A 24,734-nucleotide genomic window follows, 5' to 3' on the forward strand; every position below is an offset into this window, starting at 1 on the left:
TGGGTGTATACCTGTAAACAGGATTTTATTCCCAATTGACGCTGCTGTAGGCCATTTTTACATTGCTTGTGAAATATTTGAGTGGAGGTTTTTTTTTTTTTTCTTTCGCTCGAGTGATGTTCATCGATGTATAGAATGCGCTTTTGGGTGATGGTTATACCCTTCTCCGGTATATGTCTACTCTACGGGAGGAGATGGTATTTACAAAACAAATGGGGACGCATACATTTGGATTTCTGTTACTCGGCGGATGAAAAAAACTTCCTTGAAGATGCTGATTTTAGAAATTCGCGTTGGCTCATCGGTATTCGATTTTATCTTTTCGCAATACTTTGAGGGGTTTTTTTACCTGTCAGTATTGTAGCTCGATTACCATAACTTGTGATGGTTCGCATTTTTCTTGAAAATCTCTAAAAATTATAGAAATGAATGAAATTTTTTAAAAAGTACAGGTAACAACGTTAAGATTAAGAACCTATAAAACACGAATGGCCAACATTTCAAAGTAATTGTTAACCCGATCTAATATGTAGAGGAGTCGAACGGTGAAACAAAAATTATTCATTAATTATAAAACACACGAATAACGCCCATAAAAAAAGGTATAAGAATTTAGAGTATTTAAAAATGATTTATATAGATACCGATCGGAAAGGTGTATGGCGGGTATTTTTAATTATTGTGCTGCAATCAATGGGATAATTGAAAAGAAACGAAAAAATGTATCAGTGGCTCTATAACTATCTCGTCATAGAACCGCTCGTGTAAAGCTCATTCGTCCAATACAAAAACATACATATTTCCCATCACAGATAGCTTATCGGTTGTGAGCTTTATAACACACTCTACGAATTTAGCTTCAGTCGTGGATGTTGTTAACCCATCATATAAGTAACAAAACCTGAACCAAACGAGAAACAGCTAAAAATCATTGATAGTGGACAAATTTCCGTAAATCACCGCAAAACAGCATCCACGCCTATATTAATTATTATAAAATGTATATACCAAACGTATACATAGTCCGCAAACAACCATAGAGCTTGCCTATAATTAAATGTTCGCAGCACCGCTAAAACGCGTCTTCGGAGCATGCGACAAAGAAGAAAATATATTAAAAAATGGGTGCATACCAAAACAAAATGTGTACAAGTCGCGTATGTAAATATGCACTGCACGATAACGTTCATTGATATGCCGTCAACGTTCTGCGGCCGATCCCTTCCAACAAAGCAAACACTGATGGAATGCTTGTCCATTATACGTATATACATATGTTGGAATTGAGCAGGTGGGTATACATACATGTGTACGTGGCTCGGGATTCGTATTATTAACGGGAGAAAGTGCAGGTATACACTTTGGTTGCCCATATACATTGTAAACTTAATTACATGGACCCGAAGGAGTGTGCAGTCCACCGGTGTGTGTGTGAAATTTTTTTTGCCTCTTTGGTTCAAATGTTTCCAGCGGAAATGGAGAAATTTTATAATTTTGCTTGTTATATGGAAAAATAAAAAAAAACAATTTTGTGATGGAAGCTTATTGTCATACTTTTGCATGTGTGTACGGTATAATATAGAGCACCCGATAATTCATTCTGTAGAAAGTTTTATGGCAAAACTGGCATGACATTGTGCAAACTAATTGAATTGTCGGCATTAACGTTGCAGCATAACGTTAGTGTTACTTTTGTATTTGTTTGCATTATAAAAATATTTAACATTAGTAAAAAAAAAAAAAAAAAAAAAATTGCAAAACACGCTTGGTCTCGGATAACCCGCTACTACGCGTCGTAATTCGCTTAAGCTCAATTGAAACCATACAAATATTAATAATATATGGAGCAATAAAAGCTAAGGGGATTTACGTATACATAACGGCAATAGCAGTAATCCAAAAATGTTAATTGCTCGATTGAGGATCGATCGAGGGATTTGTAATTTCAGAAAATCGGGTCCCTCGATCCACAGGTGTTGAGTAGTCGACCGGTACTTCATATAACATTGTAGCAAACAATCGGAGGCCGCGCGCGAGAAAAAGAGCGACAGAGACCTAGAAACTGCGATCGCCCAGCTGTCCATCCCCCCCTTCCCCATACGCGCTCTCCCTCTTTCTCCTTAACGATTTTGCTCGGGAAAGAGAAATTTCTCGTAGGTGTATGAAAAACTTGATTCGATTCCAACGTGATATGCTCCCCCCCCCATTTTATTTCCATTGGGATCATACGAAGTGACATTACGAAATACCGATGTCACATGTAATTATAAAATCGGCAATGGATTATTGTTAAAAATAAATGCGTTAATATGTGCAAAAAATCGGTAGCAATAATATAATAAAGAATATATGTGTTGGTACATGAACTTTGGCTCTCTGATTGGTTCAAAGGATATAGGTGAAATATAAATTCTCACGCGCGCGATTGATATGTCTTTACAGCGTGTACCGTTACACGAGAGGCGCATCGCATTGACTTTCTAAAACGTTGGAAGCAACGACATTGTCAATGTTAAAACGAAGAACAACGACAACCAAAACTCACTGCTGGCTGAATGTATACATCTGTTCAACGAAAGGATATTGCCTCTTGGCAACATTGGAATGCCGATTTTTCACGCATAAAGCTGGTTGCCCGAAACGGAGAGAGTCCTCGCGCGAATATGCGGAGAAAAAAAAAAACTCACCGCTTGCGATGTGTGTATCAGCTCTTCCGCCAATAAGGCATACCGATCTTCTCGCCTCAACGAGGTCTTGCGCGATTTTATTAACAACAAAACCAAAGCAAGTCAATTTTCACTGTACGCATGTATCGCCCGAAAAAAAAAAAAAAAAAAAATCACGCCGCGACCCTCGAACTCAATGTAAAACTGGTATACGCTAATGTAACATCATAATTTAAAGACGCACAATTTATTCATAGGTAAGTACAATGTATGACTGCACGTATAAGTGTATGTATACAAGACACAAGCCGCAGAGTCGGTGTTGTATACGGTGCGCGAGGGACTAACGGCAGTCATCGTATGGTTGCACGGGCCTGGTATGGTATACATCTTCGTGTGTCTTCTCTTCTCCCACCTTAACCTTCTTCTCCTTCTCTTCCTTTTGCACGGGAGAGTGGACGGAGCTCTCCCGCGTTTGCGTATATATATATATACATGTAACATCACTCATGGCTTTTCGTTTCAACTGTCTCTTGAATTTTTCTTTTTTTCCTTACAGCTTCTTTTGTGTTGAATTGGCGCGGCGGAGAACTTAGACTTTGGCCCTATTTCGAAAAAGTCGAAAGAAAATTCTCAACATAAGTGTGAGGAATATTATACGTGAATCCTACATTTCAGATATTATACTTAAATCTGATATTATAATTCGTTTCTTCTTTTGTTCTGCACATTATTGTTGTGATGGTAATTTTTTTTTTTTTTTTTTTTTTTCAGCTGTCACCATAGCTTTATCATAAAGTCCCACGCGAGAAAAGTTACACCAAACTGAAGAATCTTCGCGCGGAGGGAGATAAAGGTTTCGCGTGTATACGTAAATGCGAGAGGAAAAAAAGAAAATTACGCGCTTGGAAGCGCCAATACATGTGTATGCATCTATATATGCTTCTGTTCGCAAATGGTTGCCGTTTTTTTAGCTTACCTCCCGTGAAAAACTAAGATACGGACAATCCTACATGAGTTTAACATTTGAAACACACCTTACGGTTTCCTCTGTCTCGCAGCGCCGCTACGGGGTTTGAAAATGATTAGCTCGTGTACATATATACCTATACAAATTGTATATGATATACACAAAAAATGTACCGGTTTAGTGAGTCATAAAAAAAAAAAAATACCACACGAAACTTCAATCGAAATTCCGAATGAAGAATTGCTTGCAGAGGATGTATTGTTTTACGGCGTATTACTTTTGATGTACGTGACATGTATGAACATCACTTTTTTTCAAGAAGAGTATATTGTTTCAGTATTAAAAATACCATCGTTTGAACTTTTTTGGAAAATTTAAAATACACATGTACGCCACAAAACAGCTTAGAACCCAAGTACAGGGATATTGTTATTTGATATTTTTCAGCTGTGTGTAAACGCGTATAGGGTAGCTTTCTGTTCCTCCATAAAAATTTTTTTTTTAAATAATAGAGAAACCCACGCGAAACAGAAACTGATAGGGTGACACGACCCTTAAGATTTATCGCGTCAAAACCTTATCATTGTCAGCTCACTCCCCTGCAGACTCGCTGCGTCAGAGCAGCATTGAAAATCTTTTTTATAGTGTGGATATAATAAAATATTGTGAGCACATCGTAAAAGATTATTACGAGCCGACTTAACATTGATACCTTCACGCAGAAGAACAGTTCATAGTAAGCTCATCCATTTTACAACCCATTACTACTTTTAGAAGCTGTTGGAAAAAAAAAAAAAAAAACTTTTTTTCGCTAGATTATTATAAGCAGCAGTTGAAAGAAGTGCTTGGTACAATAGTTTGCAATTGGACATGGTGATTCGCGGAACCGAGAATTCGCGCAAGAGAATTTCAATCTTCGGATTGGCCACGGTAATAATGTTCGCTGTGAAGAGGTAATTTCTCGCATCTTTACTCGTGAAAAGAAACGCCCGTCATGGAAAAATTTACTGAAAAAAGGAGGCTCGAACAATAATAAATTGCGTAGAGAAAAATCCGAGATACTGGATTTGAATAGTAGTAAAAAAAAAAAAAAAAAAAAAAAAAAAAATGAAAAAAAAGTCAACATGGGTTAAGTAAGCATTATTATATTGTAAGTATAAGTATATATGGAGGTCAAACTGTCCGTTGCAAATTGTCCCCATTTTAGCGGGCGCTAAGCGATGTATACGTCACTGTGTATACGTATACGCCTAGCGATGAGCAAAGAAAAAATTGCTTTGCTTGTACAGTAGTACATACCTACATACCCGCACGCGTATGTAGTTGAATCCACTGAGTGTGCTTGTGCTATGTATACGTACAACACCAACCAACGGAGTATGTATATGCGCCTATGTACATTGTGTACAAGCATCGTTTTGTCGCGAAATAACAATGAAATAATTCCCTTACCAGCCATTGTTTCGACACGTGCGGTACTTGGAAAAAAAAAAAAAAAAAACTGTTTTCTAAACTATAATGTATCATTGAAATCGCCACAATCATTTCATAATACCTATTACATGATTGTCCTTGCGCACGCGACTTTATTTTTAAAAAATACGCCATATTATTTTTCTCATTGATATCAGGGGTTTAATAAATAGCTAGACCTGAAATATATAGTGTTAAAATGTGAAGAAGACGTATTATGTCCATTGGTGGGAAAATTTTGTTTTAACGGTGTACAGGTAAAAAAAACCATGTTTTTACGGATTTTACATATAAATAAAGCCGATACGAAAACGTGAATACAAGTATTGAGTCCCGAGGAAAGTTGAGAGTACGGCAAAAACTCGCTTCGATTTCCTCTACACTTTGCATTAAATACCGGACTGCAGAGTATATTACAAAGTGTGTACTTATTGCATTGTGAATTTTTGATTTAGTTTTATTATGTCCAGTTGTATTTTTCACTCATTAACTCTCAGACTGGGACAAGTTATGTATATATATATATATCCCTATACTATATAGTTGTATTGACGAAAGTGAGTCTCAGCCCCTCCGCTCCCCCTCCACCTCCCACCCAATAAAATACTTATTTATCTAATGTTTTACCATCATAAATGTTAAAAAATATACGCAATTTAGTACTTAAGTCGTACCTCGTTTTTAGGGTTTTTTTAAGTCACTGATCATAGGTCTTCCTCTGTCTATTCACTTCCCCTTACTCACTATGTGTCTCTGAAGTACCATTATTTGTTTAACTTGATTGAACTTTTACATTTCAAATCTCTTTCTGGTCCATGTCTACTTTACCCAAATATAAAATTCTTGATTACTTGAGGACTTTATTAAGTAAAAGACAGAATTCAGAAGGAGGTATAATTAAATTGACAAACACAATTAAGCGTTTAAAACAATAATTTACTCTGTTAGCTTAATGTTGTGACGTTTCATATGTCGTTTTAAGCCATCTGTTCTTTTAAAACCCTTTCCACATTTTTCACATATTTGTTTTTCATGGTTTTTATGAATTAACATACGTCTGTTTAAATGTGACGATCTTCAAAGTTACATATTTTTTAATAACTGAAAAATTTCTAGCTAAACAATATTTTTAATTTCTGATTTATTCTCGGATGCAATTTGAATAAAAATTCTTTTTGGATTCTTACATCTTGATAAAGCAACGTATAATTGTCCGTGAGAGAATAAAGGTTTTTTAATATACAATCCTAAAGAATCAAAACTCTGTTTTTCTAATTTTTTAATAAATATAGAACATGCTAATACAAAGGGAAACTGTTTTCTATAGCAGACAAAAGGTAATAATAATAAGGTGCCAGTAGTCAATGTTATTCTAGGGGTATAAACTTTGCTTTTTTTCTCCCATAATTATTTCTGCTTCTATATTATACTTAAATTATTTTGTTATTTTTAATCTTGTGCCTCTACAGAGACCGTCTGATATACTTAAAGTTCTTATTAACACTACTATAGCATTTATTTTTAATTTTAATTCGTATAATGGAAGACCCTCTCTAATATTATTTTAAAATACTATTGGAAAATTAATATTTATGTTAATTTAATTATGTTAAGTTAATCATATGTTTTATCAACGTCTCCTTTGTGAGTCACGTATTCTGCTGTTGTGAACTAATTTTCAGCCGGCATTGATAAATACACGACTTAATGTCGTTAATTTGTCTACTCAATCTGTTAGTGGGGGGTTGGCGCGCGGAGCGCGCAGGGGGGCGTTAGCCCCACTAGTATATATATATGTGTCAGGGATCGGATATGGTTTTTTGCCCATCAGTTTTTCGCATGTTTTGTATGAATATCCGTTTTGAGGATAAACCTTAGAGTTAAGTGCCTTTGTTGTGCCAAAATTGAAGTTGTTTGAGTTGAAAAATAAAACAAAAACTGTAAATTTAAAAAAAATTCATCGGCCCTTTACAAAAGCGACATGGTCGTGGCATGGATGAAAAAAAAAAAAAAAAAGGTCAAGCCCATCATTGAGAATCTCGTTAGTATTGTTAAAATTTTTTTCATCTCAATCAACTCTACGCTGAACTGAGCAACATGAACCATGAGAAACAGTAATTTTAATTCTCGCCACTTGTAAGATCTAGGTATTTTTTTTTTCATGTTAATAGAAACACTTGCAGCTTAAATAATGTTATAGTACTTAATTAATAGATGCATACTACAAAGTTACTGGTGATTCTTGCACAGGTGTTGATTTTTTGTTTAAAATAACACTTGTGCCTGAATGTGCTAGTTGCATAACATAGTTTTTTAATTCTTCGCTCATAACTAATTCATCCATCAGATCATAAAAAAGTATAGCTTTAATATAGTTTAAGATGCGAAAAAGAAGCTAAATTAGCGTTAAAAGCTCGTACGTCTCACTCGTAAATTTGCAGTTTTTACAACACCTGGAATCAATTTACGGGGTTTTTAATTTTTCTGCGGTGTGGGATCACAAAATAATTGACGTCAACAACATTTTTACGCATCTTTGATGTATGAAAAAAAATTTTATCCAAGACTCGGATACTGTTAATGTTTCGGAACCAAAAAATCTGACAAATGTAAATAACATTTCATCGGAAAATGCTCTCACAAATGCAGGTAAACGAATTTAGGCATTCCAATTAGGGCGATAGGGCGTTTTGTATATTCTACAAAGGTCAAGGATGCAGCAGAAATTTTTTGCAATTTTTTTATTCCTGCAAGCCAGTGCTATACAGGCTACCAAATTTGAAGTTTCTGTCCCCCTAAAATAAAAACTAAAAGCCTGTAACGCTAAGGAATCTCATGTAACTTTGCGCGGAATTGGATTATTGACTCGGACAGTGGTTTGTACAAATATTCATACAGTAAGTACATGATATAAATGTAAGAACAAAGTCATTATATACTATCATTGACAGTGCCGTTAAATATCGGTCGTAATGAGATAGTATATAAGAGCCGGTATGACGCACTTATTCTTTTACAATAGTGTAAGAAAGTTGTCAAACACATTTTTCTCGTGCAGATGCAACAGGGCCCAAAAAATCTAAGCTTTTTTTGGTCACGGACAATACGAAAAAAATAATTATTAAATTATAAATCTATTTGAAGCGTTTGTCCATTCCGGCCCTGGAAAAATGCCGGTTTTCGTAGAATGACCCATGTATACATCATACTTCCGCAGGTTTTTCATACTTTCAACTGTTGTAATATGAAAACACCTGCTTTGATTTACATGGGATAAAAAGGCACTTACTAAGTACTTGTAATTAAATTTTCTATAACTTTTACACTTCATGTCTTATTACCATAAAATGCCTAACTGGCGTCAACCCACGTTTCCAACTTTTGCCACATATTGTGTCGCCACATTACATTCTCATATAAAAGCGAATAGGTATAGTAAGTGGATACTTAAATGTCACTTCAGTTCTGAAAAATTGCACGTTTGCAGATGAAATAAAAATTCGTAATACTTCAAATGCTGATGGATAAATTAGTAATACTCAAAGTATAACGTTTATTGTTTTATCTTTCAAAATTTTTAAAATGGTGCTATGTAACAATGAACTTCAACACTCTGTAAACAAGCTGAGTTAGAAAGAAATAAACTATTGCACCTGTAACTGTATATTGAAATATGCCGGAAATCCCTTTTATTTTAATAGAATGGCAAGAAATCAACTCTTCACTTTATGCACCCATCAATGCAACCAAAAAAATGCAGGTTAGATACTTTTGAGATTATGAATGAAAGTTATTTACAATTTATTTAATTTTATTATTAGTACACGTGTATGGCCACTTCAATCAATTATATTGTTCTTGGAGCAACCAGTGGAAGTATTTATTTGTTTACAAGAGACCCTTGCGTTTTTCAACAGCTTATTCCACTATCGGTTAGTATGATTCTTGTATAACTAGGAATTGTGATGAAAAACAAAATTTATACTGACATTTCATATTACTAGGAAGGAGCAGTTGTTCAAGTACAAATATCACCTGATGAGAAAACAATAGCCTTAGCTACTGTCAGAGGAAGTGTTTGCTTGGTGTCTTTGAAGCCAAGTTTTAAGCTCATTACGGTATCTAATGAGCATACAAAAGAAAAAGTAACTTGCTTGTGCTGGAATGATAGCAGTTCAGAAGTTTATGTTGGAGATGAATCAGGAAAAGTGTCTGTACTTGTTCTATTTGGTTTTATGGTATTGTGCTCGTACATTATCTATTTAAAAATTTCGGTTTTAAAAGTTGAACATAATTAAAATTGGATTCCAGATAAATGGTGTATTCCCATCTCCATCTTATGCCTTGATGAATTTAGAGTCAAAAGTTGTACAAATGAATTATGCTGATACTACACTATTAATATCGACTTTAAACCGATGTTACATTTGTGACACTGTGCAAGAGGAATTCAAAAAAATTGGAAATAAACCAAGGGATGGTGAATTTGGAGCTTGTTTTCTAAAAACACACAGTAATGTTGGCAAAGTTCCTGCTACAGAAGAAAATATACAAAAGCAAATTTCGACTGTTAAGAAAGTGTTCAGTTTGAGTGGAGATTTTGACTGTAGAGATGGTCACACGGAGGGTCTTCCACAAATTTATTGTGCACGTCCAAGCTCGAGACTTTGGGAGGTCACTACAGCTGGTGAAGTCATTAAAACTCACCAGTTCAAGGATGCCTTGGCCATTGCACCAATTCCCGTGTACAAGCCACACATTGAAAAAACTTTGAAATCAAACGACCAAAGTCAATTGTGGCCAGCACAATCAATTAATTTTTCTCAACTTTTTGTAATTAGTGACAAGTATTTATTTTCTTACACGTCAAATGGACTCTATATTCTAGATCCAGAAAATGCCAAAGTTGTCCTTTGGAATGATGAATATCCAGATATATTAATGGCACAAATTGTACATGACAAAATTTATTTGATGACCTCTTCTGGGGTCTTCAACTGTCTTTCTCTCACATCCGTTGATTCCTTAATTTTACAACTTTATGAAAAGAAATTATATAAGGAGTGTTTAGAATGTTGCCACGTACTCAAACCGCAACTCGTTCTTTCTGCTCCTGAGGAATATTGTGATATTAACGGTGAACAGGACATAGACTTACCAAAGGTTCTTTTACCTGTTATTTCAAGAATCAATTCTCATGATAATACTCATGCAGAGAAATTAGAATCTGGTATTATTGTTGTGAATAGTGTCAATAAAAGTTCTAATGGTTTTACTCCTACAACCGAAAAAGAACTCAATGCAAAAGACATTCAACGCATGCATGAACTAGATGATTTGATGATTACATTGGATCTAAATGACACATCCGAGGCAAAAAAACATAATCGCATACTACACGCAAAGGTAAACGGTAGTGAAAATAGTGAATTTAACGAAAAATCAAAAGACTCTAAATCAAATGAAATGTCTTCTTTGCAAACAACTATATTCAACATACAATCTGACTTGGAGTCATTAAGTGTGTCTATGTATTCACAACTGGAACCTGATATGACTGAAGAGCAATTAAGGGAAGTTATAAAATTTGTGATGGAAAGTCTAGTTTGTATCAAAGAAAAATACGAAGTATCGCGCGAATTGCAAACTTACTTATTCGAAGTTATCCGCTCGGCTGAGCTGCACTATTACAGTACTCTATTAGAAAATTTATCAATCGAATTGATTCATAAAATGGAAAATTACGAAGTACTGAAACAGCTAGTCAAAATTATTGTCGACGTCAATTCTTTCAAGTACATCGAATGTTACTGTGGTTTTCCTTATCCGGTATTCGGTTCAAAGATTGACAAATTCATCGAACCAAAGTTTTTTGATTTGGCAAAAGTTCTTTTGTTAAAATTTAATCTAAACGAGCGTGACGATTTATGTTTACAAATATGCAACCAAATATCTTGCCTGTGGAGAGATTACTTGCCACTTCGAGGATACGCAAAACAAAAATTGACAAATTCCTTATTAAAGCAGTGCCTTCAAATTAGAGATAATCATGTGTTAGCTATTATCTTACCTGCGTTGGACGAGCAGCAGTGGAAAATAGTTGCCAACTGTTTCGACAACATACGAAACGGTCGTTGTGTGAATTGCAATAAATATTACTGCAACGATGAAATTTCATCAAAGGAATTTTTCATCGATTGGCACGGTATCACACATTTGATTATTAAAAAAAAAGGACCTAAAGAAGCTCTGACATTTCTTTCCAAGGTCAATAGGAATTTGCCCCATATATCCTTCGACAAAAGGTAAAACGCTCATAGAAATAAATAAGTTTGAATTTTTTCAGATTTTTCTTACAAAATTATATTTTACAGCATATACCAGTCAATTATATTTTCCTCGATATTACATCATCACGGGATAGACCGTGCAGTTGAGCTTGATCGATCTAACGTCGAACAAAATTCTGTGTGCTCTCCTAATGTAAGTTTCTTTCAATGTGACCTACCACGAGGTACTTTAATATATTTAATAAACAAGAGCTTTTATTAATTAAACGTAACATTTTTTCTTTTCAAGGTCCTACAAGAAGTGATAAAGGCCACAGAAAATGATTTGGAAGAACTAGTGAACGAAGAGCTCTTTGGCTCGGGTCCTCATCACTGGGGTATGCGCTACAAAAAAATCACATCAACGTGTCCTTGTTGTACACTATTGTTGCAAACGCCGGTTTTGTTAGGCAACAGCGGTATAGCTCTTTTTTCTTGTGGTCATGCTTACCACGTCAACTGCATGATTCAAAAGAAGATTTCGAGGTGTAATCTTCACACGTAAAAATTTAATACAAGGACGTGCAGTCGTACTTATGTCAGACTGTTTAACACTTTTACTATATTAACTAATTATCTAGTCTCGAACCATAATTTTAAAAATTATACTTATGGAAATTTTTTTTTTTAAATATGTGTACAGACATTTTATTCAATTTTTATAATTATGTAAAGCGTGTTGAAACATTTTTTTTTTTTTTTTTGTATTATTGACTAGTTTAGTACGAGTATACATGATTTTTTTTAAATACGAATTTTGTCAATTTTAAACTTTGTCGTACAAAATTGTATTAATTGCGCCAAGTTAAATAGTACTTTGGCCGGTAAAACTTATATTCATTTTTTAAATCTATCAAACGCACTTGTATGTACAAATTCGAAGAAAGGCAATGAATATTGTTTTTTGGATGAAACAAAAGTAGATATTAATTTATAATGAAAATCAAGATCCATACTAATGCCTAAATTAAAAAATGGAATACATCCCGGAATAGAGTCTATATTGCATGTATAAAAACATGCTGAAATCATATCAATGTTACACTCAAAGAATTTAAAATGTTAAATATCGTCCATTTACGAATACAGAAATATTTTAAAAAATCAGATCGCCCTTTTTTTATCTTTATTCTACGCATTTTTACGTAAAATGAACAGTTCTACGCTGATCATTGGGTTACAAAACTTAAAATATAAAATATATTTAATTCAAAGAATTAAAGCCTATTTCTAATATCACGCAGCTCTCTGGCGTCCATTTCGAGACAGGTTTACAACTTACCTTAAACTAATTTTTGTACAAGTATCTCACAAGTATATTAAATAATTTAACAATGATAAAAAGACCTATTATATCCTAAAATAATCAGCCTATTGGTTTAAAACTAATTTATGATTTTTCGTGTGATGCAACGTGAAAAGATTTCAAATTTTATGAAAGCATTCTCGAGAATAATCATTACTCAAATCCCAAATTTTGTCAAAGTTCACAAGTAGCGGTACCGTTATTTGGACGTTGACAATCAGAAAAATTATTCAGATAATTAAGAACACAAATTGACAATTTACTGATGGTACATTAATTTGTAGGACAACAGATTTTTGAAGACATGTACAAGAATGTTGTACCTACAAGTCATGAAGAGCGCATCAAATAATTACAATGAACTTACACAGGTGACTTCACTCTCTAAATTTTTTTGAATAATCATCTATGATTTGTACATCTTTAGAATGTACTGCACTATCTCATTATACAAGATATGTCAAAATCATCAAGTAAAAAAATACACTTTTTTCCAATAAAAGCATACAAACGACCGAGTGAAAAGCAAAACTTGCTTGTGATCGACTCAATTATTAAACGAAAAAATTTAGAGTTGTTGTATAGTATCACATTTAAATAAAAGTCGCGTTAAACTGTATGGTGAATTTAACGAGAATGATAAAAGTCTACAACATTTTTGAAATTGGTGCCAATAAGGAGTGACAATGTGTAAAATCAAATTTTTCTTTTATATTCAATCGTGACCGAAAATTTTCATACAATAATTAAAATGCACACTTAGAAAACATAGTTGATTTGAATAACAAATACAGAGACATGCAACTTGCTATGTTTACAATTTTTTGTCAGGAATATAAAACCCAAAAATTATACAAGTATTTTTCATATAAATTAAAAATCTTTTTTTTCAAATAATACTTCAAATAGTACAATATCATTATAATAAATGTATTGATAAAATAATTTTAAAATGTTTCATTTGGTGATTTCTATAGTATGGAAAATTGCGCTTTTACTTGATAAAAAAGTTTGTTATAATGATTAATACTTAAAAATTTTGTGATTTCAATCATAGACTTTTAGAGAATCTTTTGCAATTCAATTAGTCTATATGAATGAATCATGTTTTTGTAAATGCAAATTACAAAGTAATGGACCTTCAAATTGTTGAAGAAAAGGTGTACATGACTTGTTTTCGTTCAATAAGAATGTAATGTGTATAAATTGACTAGAAAATATGCTACTGGGATGGACCTCAAAACAAACTTAATAAAAAAAATTTTTTAAAAATTGAAAAAGCCCAGCATAAGAAAGCAACTACTGAGAGTAAAAATACACGTTTACACTATTTTTCGCAAATAAGAAAACAAGCTGAACTAACTCTTGGTAAAGAGTAAAAATAAAAATTACGAACTTACATTCAACAACTTTAACACACTTATGCATTTGTATTTTTCTTCGTGTGAAAATACTTAAACATCAAAGTATTGTAAATTAATTATATTGTTGTATTCGATTATTAGTAAAATAGATTTCCACACCTCAGAATTGCATTTTAAGTAATACTTGAGTCTTTTCATAAAATGGTTATGAATTCTATTAAATACATTTTAATAAAAATATAGATGAATTTATAACATTCGACGATATTTTAAGAGGCATTTAGAAATTTAGATTGCCAAAAAAGATGAATTTTGGTGTATAGTAAAATTATGGAAAGTGTTTAATCCGCAAATTAACGCACTAATGATTGTTTTGTGCAAATAATTTGCAGCTGGTAGTGTAATCTTTTTTTAATAGAAAATTTATTTTGTCTTTCACGTCAATTATATACAGTGCGTTATTTGTAAGAAAATGTGTGATGGTAATGCGCGCGCAAAAGTAAAATAAATTTTCTATGATATGGAACGAATACATGTTTGATTACACAGATGCAACATCATTAAATGTTCTTCTTTTATACAAAAAAAAATGTACAAGTAGTAAAATAATCAGTATTCCAGTAGTTCGATATATGAATGTCGATAGTTTATGATACAAAAGTTTTGTACAATTTTTTTTCGACTCAATTTAGCAAGAGAAAATAAAATCAATGGAAATATTTGCTAGTACAGATCATAGTATTTTGTAGGATATTTACAGGGTCAAGTATGAGATCACTACGCTTGGCACATTCATTAGATTCGTCATGGTTTTATCTTCTAAAATAAAATATTTTGAAATAATCACTGTTATTTGTACATTATGTTTTGTTTTTCACTTTATAAACCTACACGTCATTAAGAAAAACGATTTTCTAGAGTTTCTGTAAGTTTGGAGAAACTCATCGAAATATTGCTAGCTAGGAACTTGTTTGGCAGTGTATCAACTTTTTGCTGTATCGGACATTTTTCGTGCAAAAAAAAGTAATCAAAATTATTAAATAGCGGGTACTTAAAATATTTCTAACAAAAGCGAGACAAACTTTATTTGACAAATATAAAATTTAGTTTCTCAGATAAAATCATACATATCAATAAAGAAATAGAAGATAGTTGACAACTTGTTAAATATTTTGTTCTCATCTCCGCTGGGTATACTTACAATAAAGAAATTTTTATTTGAAATAGAATTGCTTATACATAAGACTACGTAATAAAACAAAGCTCAAAAATATGGGGAAAAATGTACAAAAAAAACTCACTTGTCCTACAATTAGAAATGGCATACGAATCGCACAGATACCTTCGATAATGCATATAATTATACATAGATACAAATAAAGAAAATATATATATATATGTATATATAAATGGATATATAAAAATGAACACTCGCATACTCACCCACTGGTTGAGAGACAATTAAATTCAATTAAATGATAATAGGCGAAGGTGGATTATTAAATTATTCATCCAAAATTTTTTATTATTTATTTCATCATTGTATTGTATCTTCTTTCTCTTTTGGAATTATTATCTACTGAAGCATGTCAACTTGAATCAAACACGCTATTGAAATTTTTAATCATTTTAATATAAATTATTTGAAGTTTTTTTTTATTATTATTGTTTTTTTTTTTTTTTAAAGTCACTTCTTAATCGTCCGTAAGTCATCGACCCGTATAATAAACGAATAAACTCGTGCATAAGTTCCCTTCCTTTGGTTGTCAATATAATTATAATAGTTATTGATTGAAATTGATTGGAATACATCGAAAGTCACACTTGCCGGGCGCTTTCTCTTCATAATTAAATAGCTGTGGTCGTCTCGTTGGCAATGATCTCTTGTCCATGCGTTGAGTGGCTTGATGACGAGTGTGGCTGTGCGATCGAAGTACTTTCTCTCTCTTTTCTTGTGTATATTTTAGCAGCAAGCACGTTGTCGTCGTCTTTTGATGTTGCTGTTTGAGCCGACGGTACGTGGAGAATTCAGTGTCTGGAGCGATGAGACGAGTCGGCCCTTTCGTCGCGGCGTTCCCTCTCACGTTCTCGCTCGCGCTCTGGCTCCCGCTCACGTTCCGCCGGTCTTCTGCTCGAGGCTTCTCGTTCTCTCTCGCGATCGCGTTCTCTGTTGCGTTCATCATAATACCTAGACAGTGATATTGCATTCACAATTATCTTAAAAATTAACTACTAATACTAGGGTAGATGTCACTGATTCCAAACTTGTACATTGGTTTTATGAATTTTACTTTATATTATGTTTTTTTTTTTAATCATCGCTATGCTTATTATTGGCTGATAAATCAAGTTTTAAAGCTCAATCAAAAGTAAAACTATTGTAACAAAAAAATACATCTACCCTATCGTACTTGGACTCATTATATACTTCAAGCTTTTTTTTTTTTTTTTTTTTTTCATAAATATGTGTATTGAAACTTTTTTATTAATACTGAAATAAGAAATTGATAATTCACGACGATTTCATTTCAGCAACGCTGATTATAAGTATTTTTTTTTACATCCACCTCACATAAACGAACTCGTAATCGTAACAAAATAAAAAATTTCATTGGTATCAATTGTTGGAAAAAAAACTTGAGTAATATTACTGTTTTATAAATGTTGCAAGTTTTATTTGGCCATACGAATTTCAATAATCAAATACATGTATGTAATTTCAAGGTCATTACTAATGAAAAATTTATAAGAGTGATTAATCAAATCGTGTAATGTAGAAGATTGTTATCACTGTTTAATTTTAAAAAATTCGTACTCGCAAACGTGACTTACAGTTATTATTTATCTATGAGTTGCCAAATACTTATATGTACATGATTGAGGAACAGTTGATTGAAGATTTTTAACATCTCTCTCAAGATATCTGTATTAAAAACAACATTCGGGTTACATTTTGCACAGATTTTTTGATATTTCGTTATTCCTGTCATAAAAGCTTAGGAGAATGTTATTTTGACCCGTATGTTTGACATCTATTCAAGTACATTGTATTTGATACCCTGAGAGACTGAGAAATTGTTCAATAATCACAAAAATGTACATAACTTATTTTTACGTTCCAACATGAGTTACACGAGATATAACAAAGTGAATGATTATGTAATGAAGAGTCGAGAATGCTTTCAAAAACTACGTTTTTTTGAGAATTGCGCAGATTTCATACAATATATTTTTATCGTTCAGAATGACTGTCATTGTTTTATATTTCAGGTTCTGATTGTATTTTTCAAAGTTACGGCCAGGACAATCATTTTGAAAGGACCAAAAAGAAAACAAAAATTTACACAGTCATCTCACAAATTTTGTTCTTACTCTTAGCGCAGTTTTTGTCGATGACTTGAAAAGCGTCAATTTACACTGTAAGAGCTGATGCAATGAGCAACAGCGATTTGCCCCACACGCGGTATAAAGCTATGACACTTTGCAAGTCATTGTAAATTTATATATTGACGTCTGTTTTACAAAGAAATAAGCTTGTCAACTCGTCCAACGAGCAAACGAGTCATTTCCTTTTTTTGTTTTACATACTATCACGAGACGCAATCGAAAACTACAATTATAAAAGTATTTCGTCTATGGTATAGGCTATGTACATGCATTCACTTTAGTGTAAAAAATTATGGTTTACCTAGATGTCTTGGAAGATGAGACAGGTGCCGCCTCAGGCGGTTCTTCCTTTACTCTTGGCCTGGTGGATTGACGTGTCGTACTAATCAAAAATTCATATTACGTTATGATTTACATACTAAATAACCAGGCTTATGTGCTTCTGGCATTAACTTTTTAATATATTTCTAATTTACTATTAAATTTTACAATAAAATGTTGGCGCAAAATAAACCTGTGTATCAAATAAACCTAGTACTTAATCGCAAAAGTTAAATATAAAATATCTTTTTGTTTGTTGCTTTGATCGTCATTGGGAGCTGTACATGATCTACTTGTACCTCTTTGTGATTGTCGTAGAGCACAGTAGCAGAATTGTTACACAGGGTTTTGTACATTGTAGATTTCCAGAGAAATCTGTTTTTAAAGTTACAATTTTAGCGCTTCACAGATTTTTTCAACACATCTTACAATGAAACGATACCCATAGAAAAAGTTTGAATTAATCCTTTCAGTTGTAAGTATTGAACTTTTTAAATAATAGTCTGATAAGTAATAAAATACGTAAAATAGTTAAAAGCTTGAATAGCATCTTAAAATTTATTTTAAAATATCACAGAAAATTCATTTTACGACGTAAAAAGATCATTCATAAAATTATCACTTTTAAGACGTACTTTTCATAAAGTATACTGCGCTAGCACATCACGGTATCACACGTATTATTAAATAATACGTTGGACGAGTTATGTATATTACTCAATTAAACAAAATAACATACGTACAGCGAAAACAGTCTTTGTACCTCATTTTGTTAAAACTAACAATTAAATTTCATTATTCACGATGCAAAAAGTCAAAAGATGCTTAATACATTTTGTATAAAAATGTACATCAACCACAATTGTTATTGTGACTGAAAGGATTAATGAGCTAAAAAGTATATAAGAGCACGTTCGAAAATGATCGTTCGTTCCATAGTTAATGTATTTCGAACGGAACAAAGCAGCAGTGCAGTAAGATTTGAGACGTATTCAAAAAGGCAGGCATCCCGGGGGTGGTATTTTGTAACTTCTAGTTAGCTTTTTAGTGAAACACTCTTATTTATTTGCCTGGTGTTTGTGTGAAAAAACTGAATTTAAATTCAATACAAATGTAAAAATAAATAGTTAACATTTGTTATAACTGACGCTCAAATCATGTAGCATGCATTACAACAATCATTTTCATTAACTTGATTATGAAAATTTTGCAAATTCTGAAAAATTGAAAAATCATTGTAAGGTGTTCTGGTCAATTGTCTATTTAATTTAACAAGTGTATTTAATTGTAACTAGTTCTGTAATCAATTCGTTCGACCTCGTTAATTATGGAGTGAATGATTGAAGTAACGAACGATTATTTTCGAATGTGCCCTCACAAATCAACAGGAAAACTTATGTTGAGCACAAAGTTGCCGTCAAACGGTTGTTTGGCCTATTTTATAAAAAATGAGGTTTCTAAACTAGACGAGATATAAAAATATATACGCTTTGTTTAGATTTTTTTTTAGGTTATCACAGTTTTGTTTACATTAATTCGATCACCTCATTATATTTTGTTCAAAAGAAAGTAGTACTGAAGCCGCAGGGAAATTGAACAAGTACATATATAATGTTTTGTATGTTTAAAAAAAATACTATCCTAAAACAATGCATGATAGGAAATAGAATTGTTTCAAGACTTGGTACAAAAATTTGGTCTTTTTAAAGATTGTAAGTATTGGGGAAGCATGTGATTAATCAGTTGACATGAGTGTATGAACGAGTTTTCTAAAAGACCAGAGTATTCAAGACTTTATAAACTCTAAGACGCCGATAACGCTTTAAATTTTTCATTTCTCAAACATGCAACCAATTATATTATAACTTTCAACACTTGAATGGAAGAAAAAAAAAAAAAAATCTAAAATACTAGAATTGGGAGGCAGAAAGAAAAATACTTTGTCCAACAAATTGAAACAAGCGTTCGCAGTTATGACACGCGGAATTGAAAGACAAATACCACTGTACAAATCCCTTTTACAAAAAGGAATGGGCTAAGTTATTCGTATTGCATAGCAATAATACAAACGAGCCATGTCAAACATGGCAATGTACAGTCACATAAATCCCACTTTTTTTTGGGACATGACATGACATTTTTTTTTTTTTTTCGTTTACCTCAAGTAACAAATAACATTAGCCAAGAATGAAATTGTCATAGTTAAACTATCCATGCGATATCAAGATAATCCCAGGCCCAAAACTTCACGCACACGCACTCCGCAAAAGTCAGAAGATGCTTACGAATTTTATAGGCCATCATCCTCTTACCTCTCCTCTCTGCTGCGCTCTCGGTACTCACGATCTCGCTCTCTGCTGCGCGAGCGTTCACGTGGATAGGGCTCAGTGTAGTAGCGCTCACGCTCCCTGTCCCTGTCGCGCTCGCGGTCTCGGTCTCGATCACGATCACGATCACGATCTCGCTCGCGACTTCTTTCACGATACTCTCGGTCTCGGCTTCTCGACCTCTCCCTGCGTCTTCTGTGGCTGCGGTCTCTCTCACGCGATCGGGATCGTTCTACAATCCATTAAAATGTTTCACTCTTGTGTCTACAACGTTAATGATTTTTACTATCCCGAAAGGCAAATGTACGTTACCTCGGCGAGCAGAACCGTAGCTCTTGGTTTCCACCCCCTTGAGCGTATCCTGTAGCGAACTGATCAATATTTTGCAGCGGTCATCAGCCGCCACCTTGGATTGCTTGATGAGGGATATTGCTGTCACTAATGTTTCAATAGCACTAGCGTACTCGCCAGCAGCAGCATCAGAGACCGCGCGACTGATGGCCGACGAGGATACAGTTCTGTTGCGACCCATGATTTCTTCGATTTCCTGCTCCGAAAGCGGAGGTGGTCCTTCCGAACGGTGATCTGGGCCTGGTGCACCATAGGGGGGCTGAAAAAAAATCATTTAATTGCAACTCCAATGTCGTATTTACAATTTTAGTAGCTGGAATGACCTGAAGGTTTAGCTTACCTGCGCAGCTGGTGGGCCGTAACCAGGATGGCCATGTGGGTGTTGGGGTTGTGGAGGCCCATGAGGAGGCGCATGCGGATGAGCATGAGGCGGGTGGGGCGGACCGTGAGGTGGCGGTCCGGGTGGGCCGGGAGGAAGATGTTGGCCAGGATGTTGATGCGGCGGACCTTGTGGAAAGAATGCAGGATTCACGTGAGGAGCAGGATTCGCGTGAGGAGGCTGTCCTTGAGGTCCAGATGGACCTAGTCCTGGTGGTCCTGGTGGTCCACGGGGGCCGGTTGGATGACCGTAAGGCTAAAAATTAAATATTGTCGTATTTCATATATTCTGTTCACGTAAAACAGATATATAGAGAAGAAACGCAGAAAATATACGCACAATGCCGGGTGGACGTCCTTGACCGGGACCTGGTGGTGGCCCTTGCTGTGGAGGTGGAGGGCGAGGAATCCCATGACCAGGTGGACCAGGTGGTCCTGCATGACCAGGTGGCCCTGCATGAGGATTGTACTGTGGAAAATTGAAAGTATTCACAATCCATATCCATTGCCAAAAAAACAATGCTATGATACGAAAATGTAAAAATGATATGCACCATGCCAGGCGGACGTCCTTGACCGGGACCTGGTGGCCCTTGCTGTGGAGACATCCCGTGGGGCCGATCCCTATTAAAAGTATTGATAATTACTGAGACAGTTAGTCTATCATTATTTCAATTGATATCTCAAACTTTTACTTCCCTTTATGCACGCAGAATAAAGAAAGTTGAAGTAGAAATATATAAAAATAAGTTTTGGGTAAGGTACTTACGGATAATGTGAACGTGGCTGCATATTACCCTTCACAAAACCTGGTGGGGGAGGACCTTGATTTGGGTGTCCTTGCATTGGATGCCCTTGCATTCCTGGACCCATTGGAGAAGAGTGCATGCGAGGTGCAGGGGGACCTTGCTGCGGTGGGCCTCCTGGGCCAGGTCCCATACCAGGCGGAAGTCTCTGACCAGGTCTCATTTGTCCTTGGGGTGGTCCCATCATCATTCTCGGTCCGTGATTTTGCTGCGAATGCTGAGGATGAGAGTGTGGAGGGTGCTGGTGCGGGGGCATAGATTGTTGATGCTGGTGTGAATTGTGTGGTCTTTGACCCTGGCTCTGTTGAGGCGATGGTGTTGGCCGCGATTTGCATTGCGACTCAAACTGAAAGTTCACAAACAAAATGTGAATCACTTATAAAAATACAGACAACAAATTATGTACAGATGGTAAATACCTGATTCAGAGCTTGTTTACTGGGATATGTTACGACTGGCAATTGTCCATGAAGTTCCTTTTTAGGAAGTCTATCCATACATATTCTCATACTTTGTTCCGATCCTAAGGAAACCAAACAAAATCCCTTGGACCTTCCATTGGCTCGATTTTCAAAAAATTTGACTTCAATAAAATCTGGTACACCCACTCCAGCTATAGCATCAGCAATATCTTGATCACTTGTCCACTGAAAAAAAAGAGAAAAAAAAGTTGAAAAAAAAAAAAATCATGGGAAAACGCTGTGATTTAGATCAAGCAAATAATTACCCAAGACAAATTTCCGACGTACAGTTGATGCCTCCTTCCCACCTGGTTCGGCTGAATGTTGTTACCAAGCTGATGGTAGGGCGCACCCCCATTTGTCTCTTCATTGGCAGTCTCTCTGTCTCCTCTGTCGCCCCTCTCACTACTTTCGGAAGTACCTCGCTCATTATTACCAGGAGCCGCAGCAATTACATCGTCATATAAATCCACACCATCTCCAGGAAACTCACCTTGCACCTGGAAAAACAAATTGATTGATTAAAAATTTATTTGTAACGCTGTTTTAAACTCTAAAGTCAAAGAACACCAAATAAACCTTAAGTGGATTAAAAACAATTTTACTTCTAAAGCTTTCATTACACTACACTGAAAAACATGGGGTTCGCCAAACTAACAACTTAGCATCATAGTATTAGTAGCTGTAAAAAGAGGCGCTAAACCACAGCATAGAACGAAAGAGAAAAAAAAAAATAAGGAAAAAATCGTGATTCCATTAGGCTTATATGCATTCCGTAAGTTTGGGTAAAGAGGTAGCTTTTTCTAATCAGCTTTGTCGTAGGAATAAATACCCAAAGAACCTTGTCCTCGGCGTTCTCGCGACAAAAGAATCAGATGATCGTTATCGTGCGCGACTCCGTTTTTTTTTTTTTTTTTTTTTTTTTTTTTATCACGAATTCCGATAGTGTACCGCCGCCACTATGCTTATCCCTTCCTATTCTCGCCATTGTATTGGTACACCATTTGTACATGTACTCCAGCACACGCGTATACCTACCTACTGTAGCGCCGGGTAAGTAGGCGCTTTTATTTCATGTTCCCCGATCCCAAGAGATCCGGGGCATCTACGCCGACTCCAAGCGCTACAGCCGCCCGCGCTATCACTTAGAACGGTAGAGTCAATTGTATGTAGGGGTACTTTCACTAACCTGGCCAAAGTCCTGCTCGAGATCGTCGTCGCCGTACAGATCGATGTCACCGTCCGCCATTTTACAAGCGACGCTGCGGCAGCGCGTGGGGTGCGCTGCTGCTCCGCGCGCGCACTACAGCACCTGTCCCCGACCTCCGACTCCTCGGTCGCCCTCTTTGCTCTTCTTCAGCCTCTGAAAGAGCCTCCGAGTCGAGCCAAGTACTCGTCGTCGCCGAAAGGGATAAACCTCTTCGTCCTCCACCTCCTCGGGGAGTTGATGATGCTCGAGCGCGACCCACAATCACTCACATACGCGTGCACTGTCTACCTTAAAAGTAAGGTACTGAAGCAAACACTCATTCTCTTGCGTTCTTCTTAGCAACCTCTTGCTTTCTTTATCTGAACGGAGTTGTTCCAAGCTTGCCGGCTTGCTCTTCTGCTAGGAGAAGATTATCCCCGCGTCTTCTTTCGTTTGCCGAGTTTTTCTTTTCCGTCGTGTCAGGTCGTGATTGTTGTGGCACCGGGCAATGCCGAGCGACTAAACAACTTTACCTCGTCCAGTTTTGGGCGTTGGGTTGGCAGTAATGGCACTGTTGGCACTGTTACTCTAACCACTACCAACAGCCCAATAAGACGGATTAACGTACCTGAGTCAAACTAAGCCGCATTTTTACGAGACGCTAGAAATCAGCGTCAAGCGTCAACTTTGATACTATTCTACCTATGGTGTTGGTAGCTTTATGACGCTTGACGCTGTTGTATCTACACCGTTGCGGAAGGATGCACCTTTAGGACTTGAAAAGTTCACTCTGCGCAGGTCCGTTTTTCGCGCCGACTCGGAGAGTCGGAGTAAGGACTATAAGGAATGTAAATGTAAGGATCTAAGGATACTAACATTAACATAGGATGTGGAGTTATAGACCACATCAGAATGATGATGTGGTCAGTGTCGTACTGTGGTCACTGGTCACGTAGTTTCGATAATTTTTATAAAATAAAAAATGGTTAAGCGCATGCGCAGTCGTAAGATTTTTAGTCGAATTCGAATTAGCTGAAATGTCGATAATTTTTTATGAAATTCAGACTAGCTCGAAAAAAATATGTTGTAGAGAATTAAACAATGCCGATCGATTGTAATAAAATCGAATTAAAAATCTTTTCCGTTAAGGCTTCAAAAAAAATGGCAAAAAAGGTAAAACACGGTTTTTAACGTCGAAAATCTACAATATTCCTAAAATAAAAAAAAAAAATAATATAGAAATATGCGTAGCAAAAAGACGAACAGAATAAGCTCTGGTCGATCTTTATTGGTCCAGTGTTCCAGTAGTTTTCAGAGCAAAATGCAAAACATCTCGTTTTTTCAGCCAATATTCGAAAATTAATAACTCTCTTTCGCATAAACATTAAGAGCTGAAATTTGGCAAA

The 24,734-nt window shown here is 35.2% G+C and overlaps 2 protein-coding genes across 4 annotated transcripts; one reads left to right on the plus strand and one right to left on the minus strand.

Annotated features, from left to right (window-relative positions):
- Positions 1–8,580: 8,580 nt before the first annotated feature.
- Positions 8,581–12,070, plus strand: pink (WD40 repeat domain-containing protein pink). The gene is made up of 6 exons (XM_014353180.2): positions 8,581–8,869; positions 8,931–9,041; positions 9,114–9,347; positions 9,421–11,414; positions 11,484–11,592; positions 11,689–12,070. The coding sequence occupies exons 1-6, from the start codon at positions 8,783–8,785 to the stop codon at positions 11,941–11,943; spliced, it is 2,790 nt and encodes a 929-aa protein (XP_014208666.2). The 5' UTR covers positions 8,581–8,782; the 3' UTR covers positions 11,944–12,070.
- A 2,188-nt stretch (positions 12,071–14,258) lies between these two features.
- Cpsf6 (cleavage and polyadenylation specificity factor subunit 6) lies at positions 14,259–24,003 on the minus strand. 3 transcript variants are annotated; one of them, XM_089596162.1, is made up of 11 exons: positions 23,325–24,003; positions 22,406–22,632; positions 22,098–22,325; positions 21,642–22,024; positions 21,427–21,496; positions 21,209–21,341; positions 20,897–21,112; positions 20,456–20,758; positions 20,129–20,375; positions 17,797–17,877; positions 14,259–16,296 (listed from the first exon to the last, which is right to left on the minus strand). In XM_089596162.1, exons 1-11 carry the CDS (start codon positions 23,386–23,388, stop codon positions 16,137–16,139), a joined length of 2,112 nt encoding a protein of 703 aa, XP_089452288.1. In that variant the 5' UTR covers positions 23,389–24,003; the 3' UTR covers positions 14,259–16,136. The 3 variants fall into 3 exon arrangements, with proteins under 3 accessions (XP_089452288.1, XP_089452287.1, XP_014208647.1); XM_089596161.1 differs by having other exon boundaries at positions 14,260–16,275; positions 20,456–20,753; positions 20,835–21,128; ... (1 more) ...; positions 22,406–22,639; positions 23,329–24,002; XM_014353161.3 differs by having other exon boundaries at positions 14,261–16,296; positions 20,456–20,753; positions 20,835–21,128; ... (1 more) ...; positions 22,406–22,639; positions 23,329–23,999.
- Positions 24,004–24,734: the final 731 nt, after the last annotated feature.

Source organism: Copidosoma floridanum, unplaced genomic scaffold (genome assembly GCF_036245765.1).
Source record: "Copidosoma floridanum isolate Cflo_tuat_1 unplaced genomic scaffold, Cflo_Japanese_pri ptg000030l, whole genome shotgun sequence".
Classification (NCBI taxonomy): Eukaryota; Metazoa; Arthropoda; class Insecta; order Hymenoptera; family Encyrtidae; genus Copidosoma; species Copidosoma floridanum.

Excerpts from the sequence above, each read along its gene's own strand:
- pink (XM_014353180.2), top strand. The coding sequence starts at position 8,783 with ATGCCGGAAATCCCTTTTATTTTAATAGAATGGCAAGAAATCAACTCT. Across the intron at positions 9,042-9,113 it reads AACAGCTTATTCCACTATCG|GAAGGAGCAGTTGTTCAAGT; the intron begins GTTAGTATGATT and ends TCATATTACTAG. Across the intron at positions 11,415-11,483 it reads CATATATCCTTCGACAAAAG|CATATACCAGTCAATTATAT; the intron begins GTAAAACGCTCA and ends TATATTTTACAG.
- Cpsf6 (XM_014353161.3), bottom strand. The coding sequence starts at position 23,388 with ATGGCGGACGGTGACATCGATCTGTACGGCGACGACGATCTCGAGCAG. Across the intron at positions 22,326-22,405 it reads ACGTCGGAAATTTGTCTTGG|TGGACAAGTGATCAAGATAT; the intron begins GTAATTATTTGC and ends CTTTTTTTTCAG. Across the intron at positions 20,376-20,455 it reads CTACGGTTCTGCTCGCCGAG|AACGATCCCGATCGCGTGAG; the intron begins GTAACGTACATT and ends AATGGATTGTAG.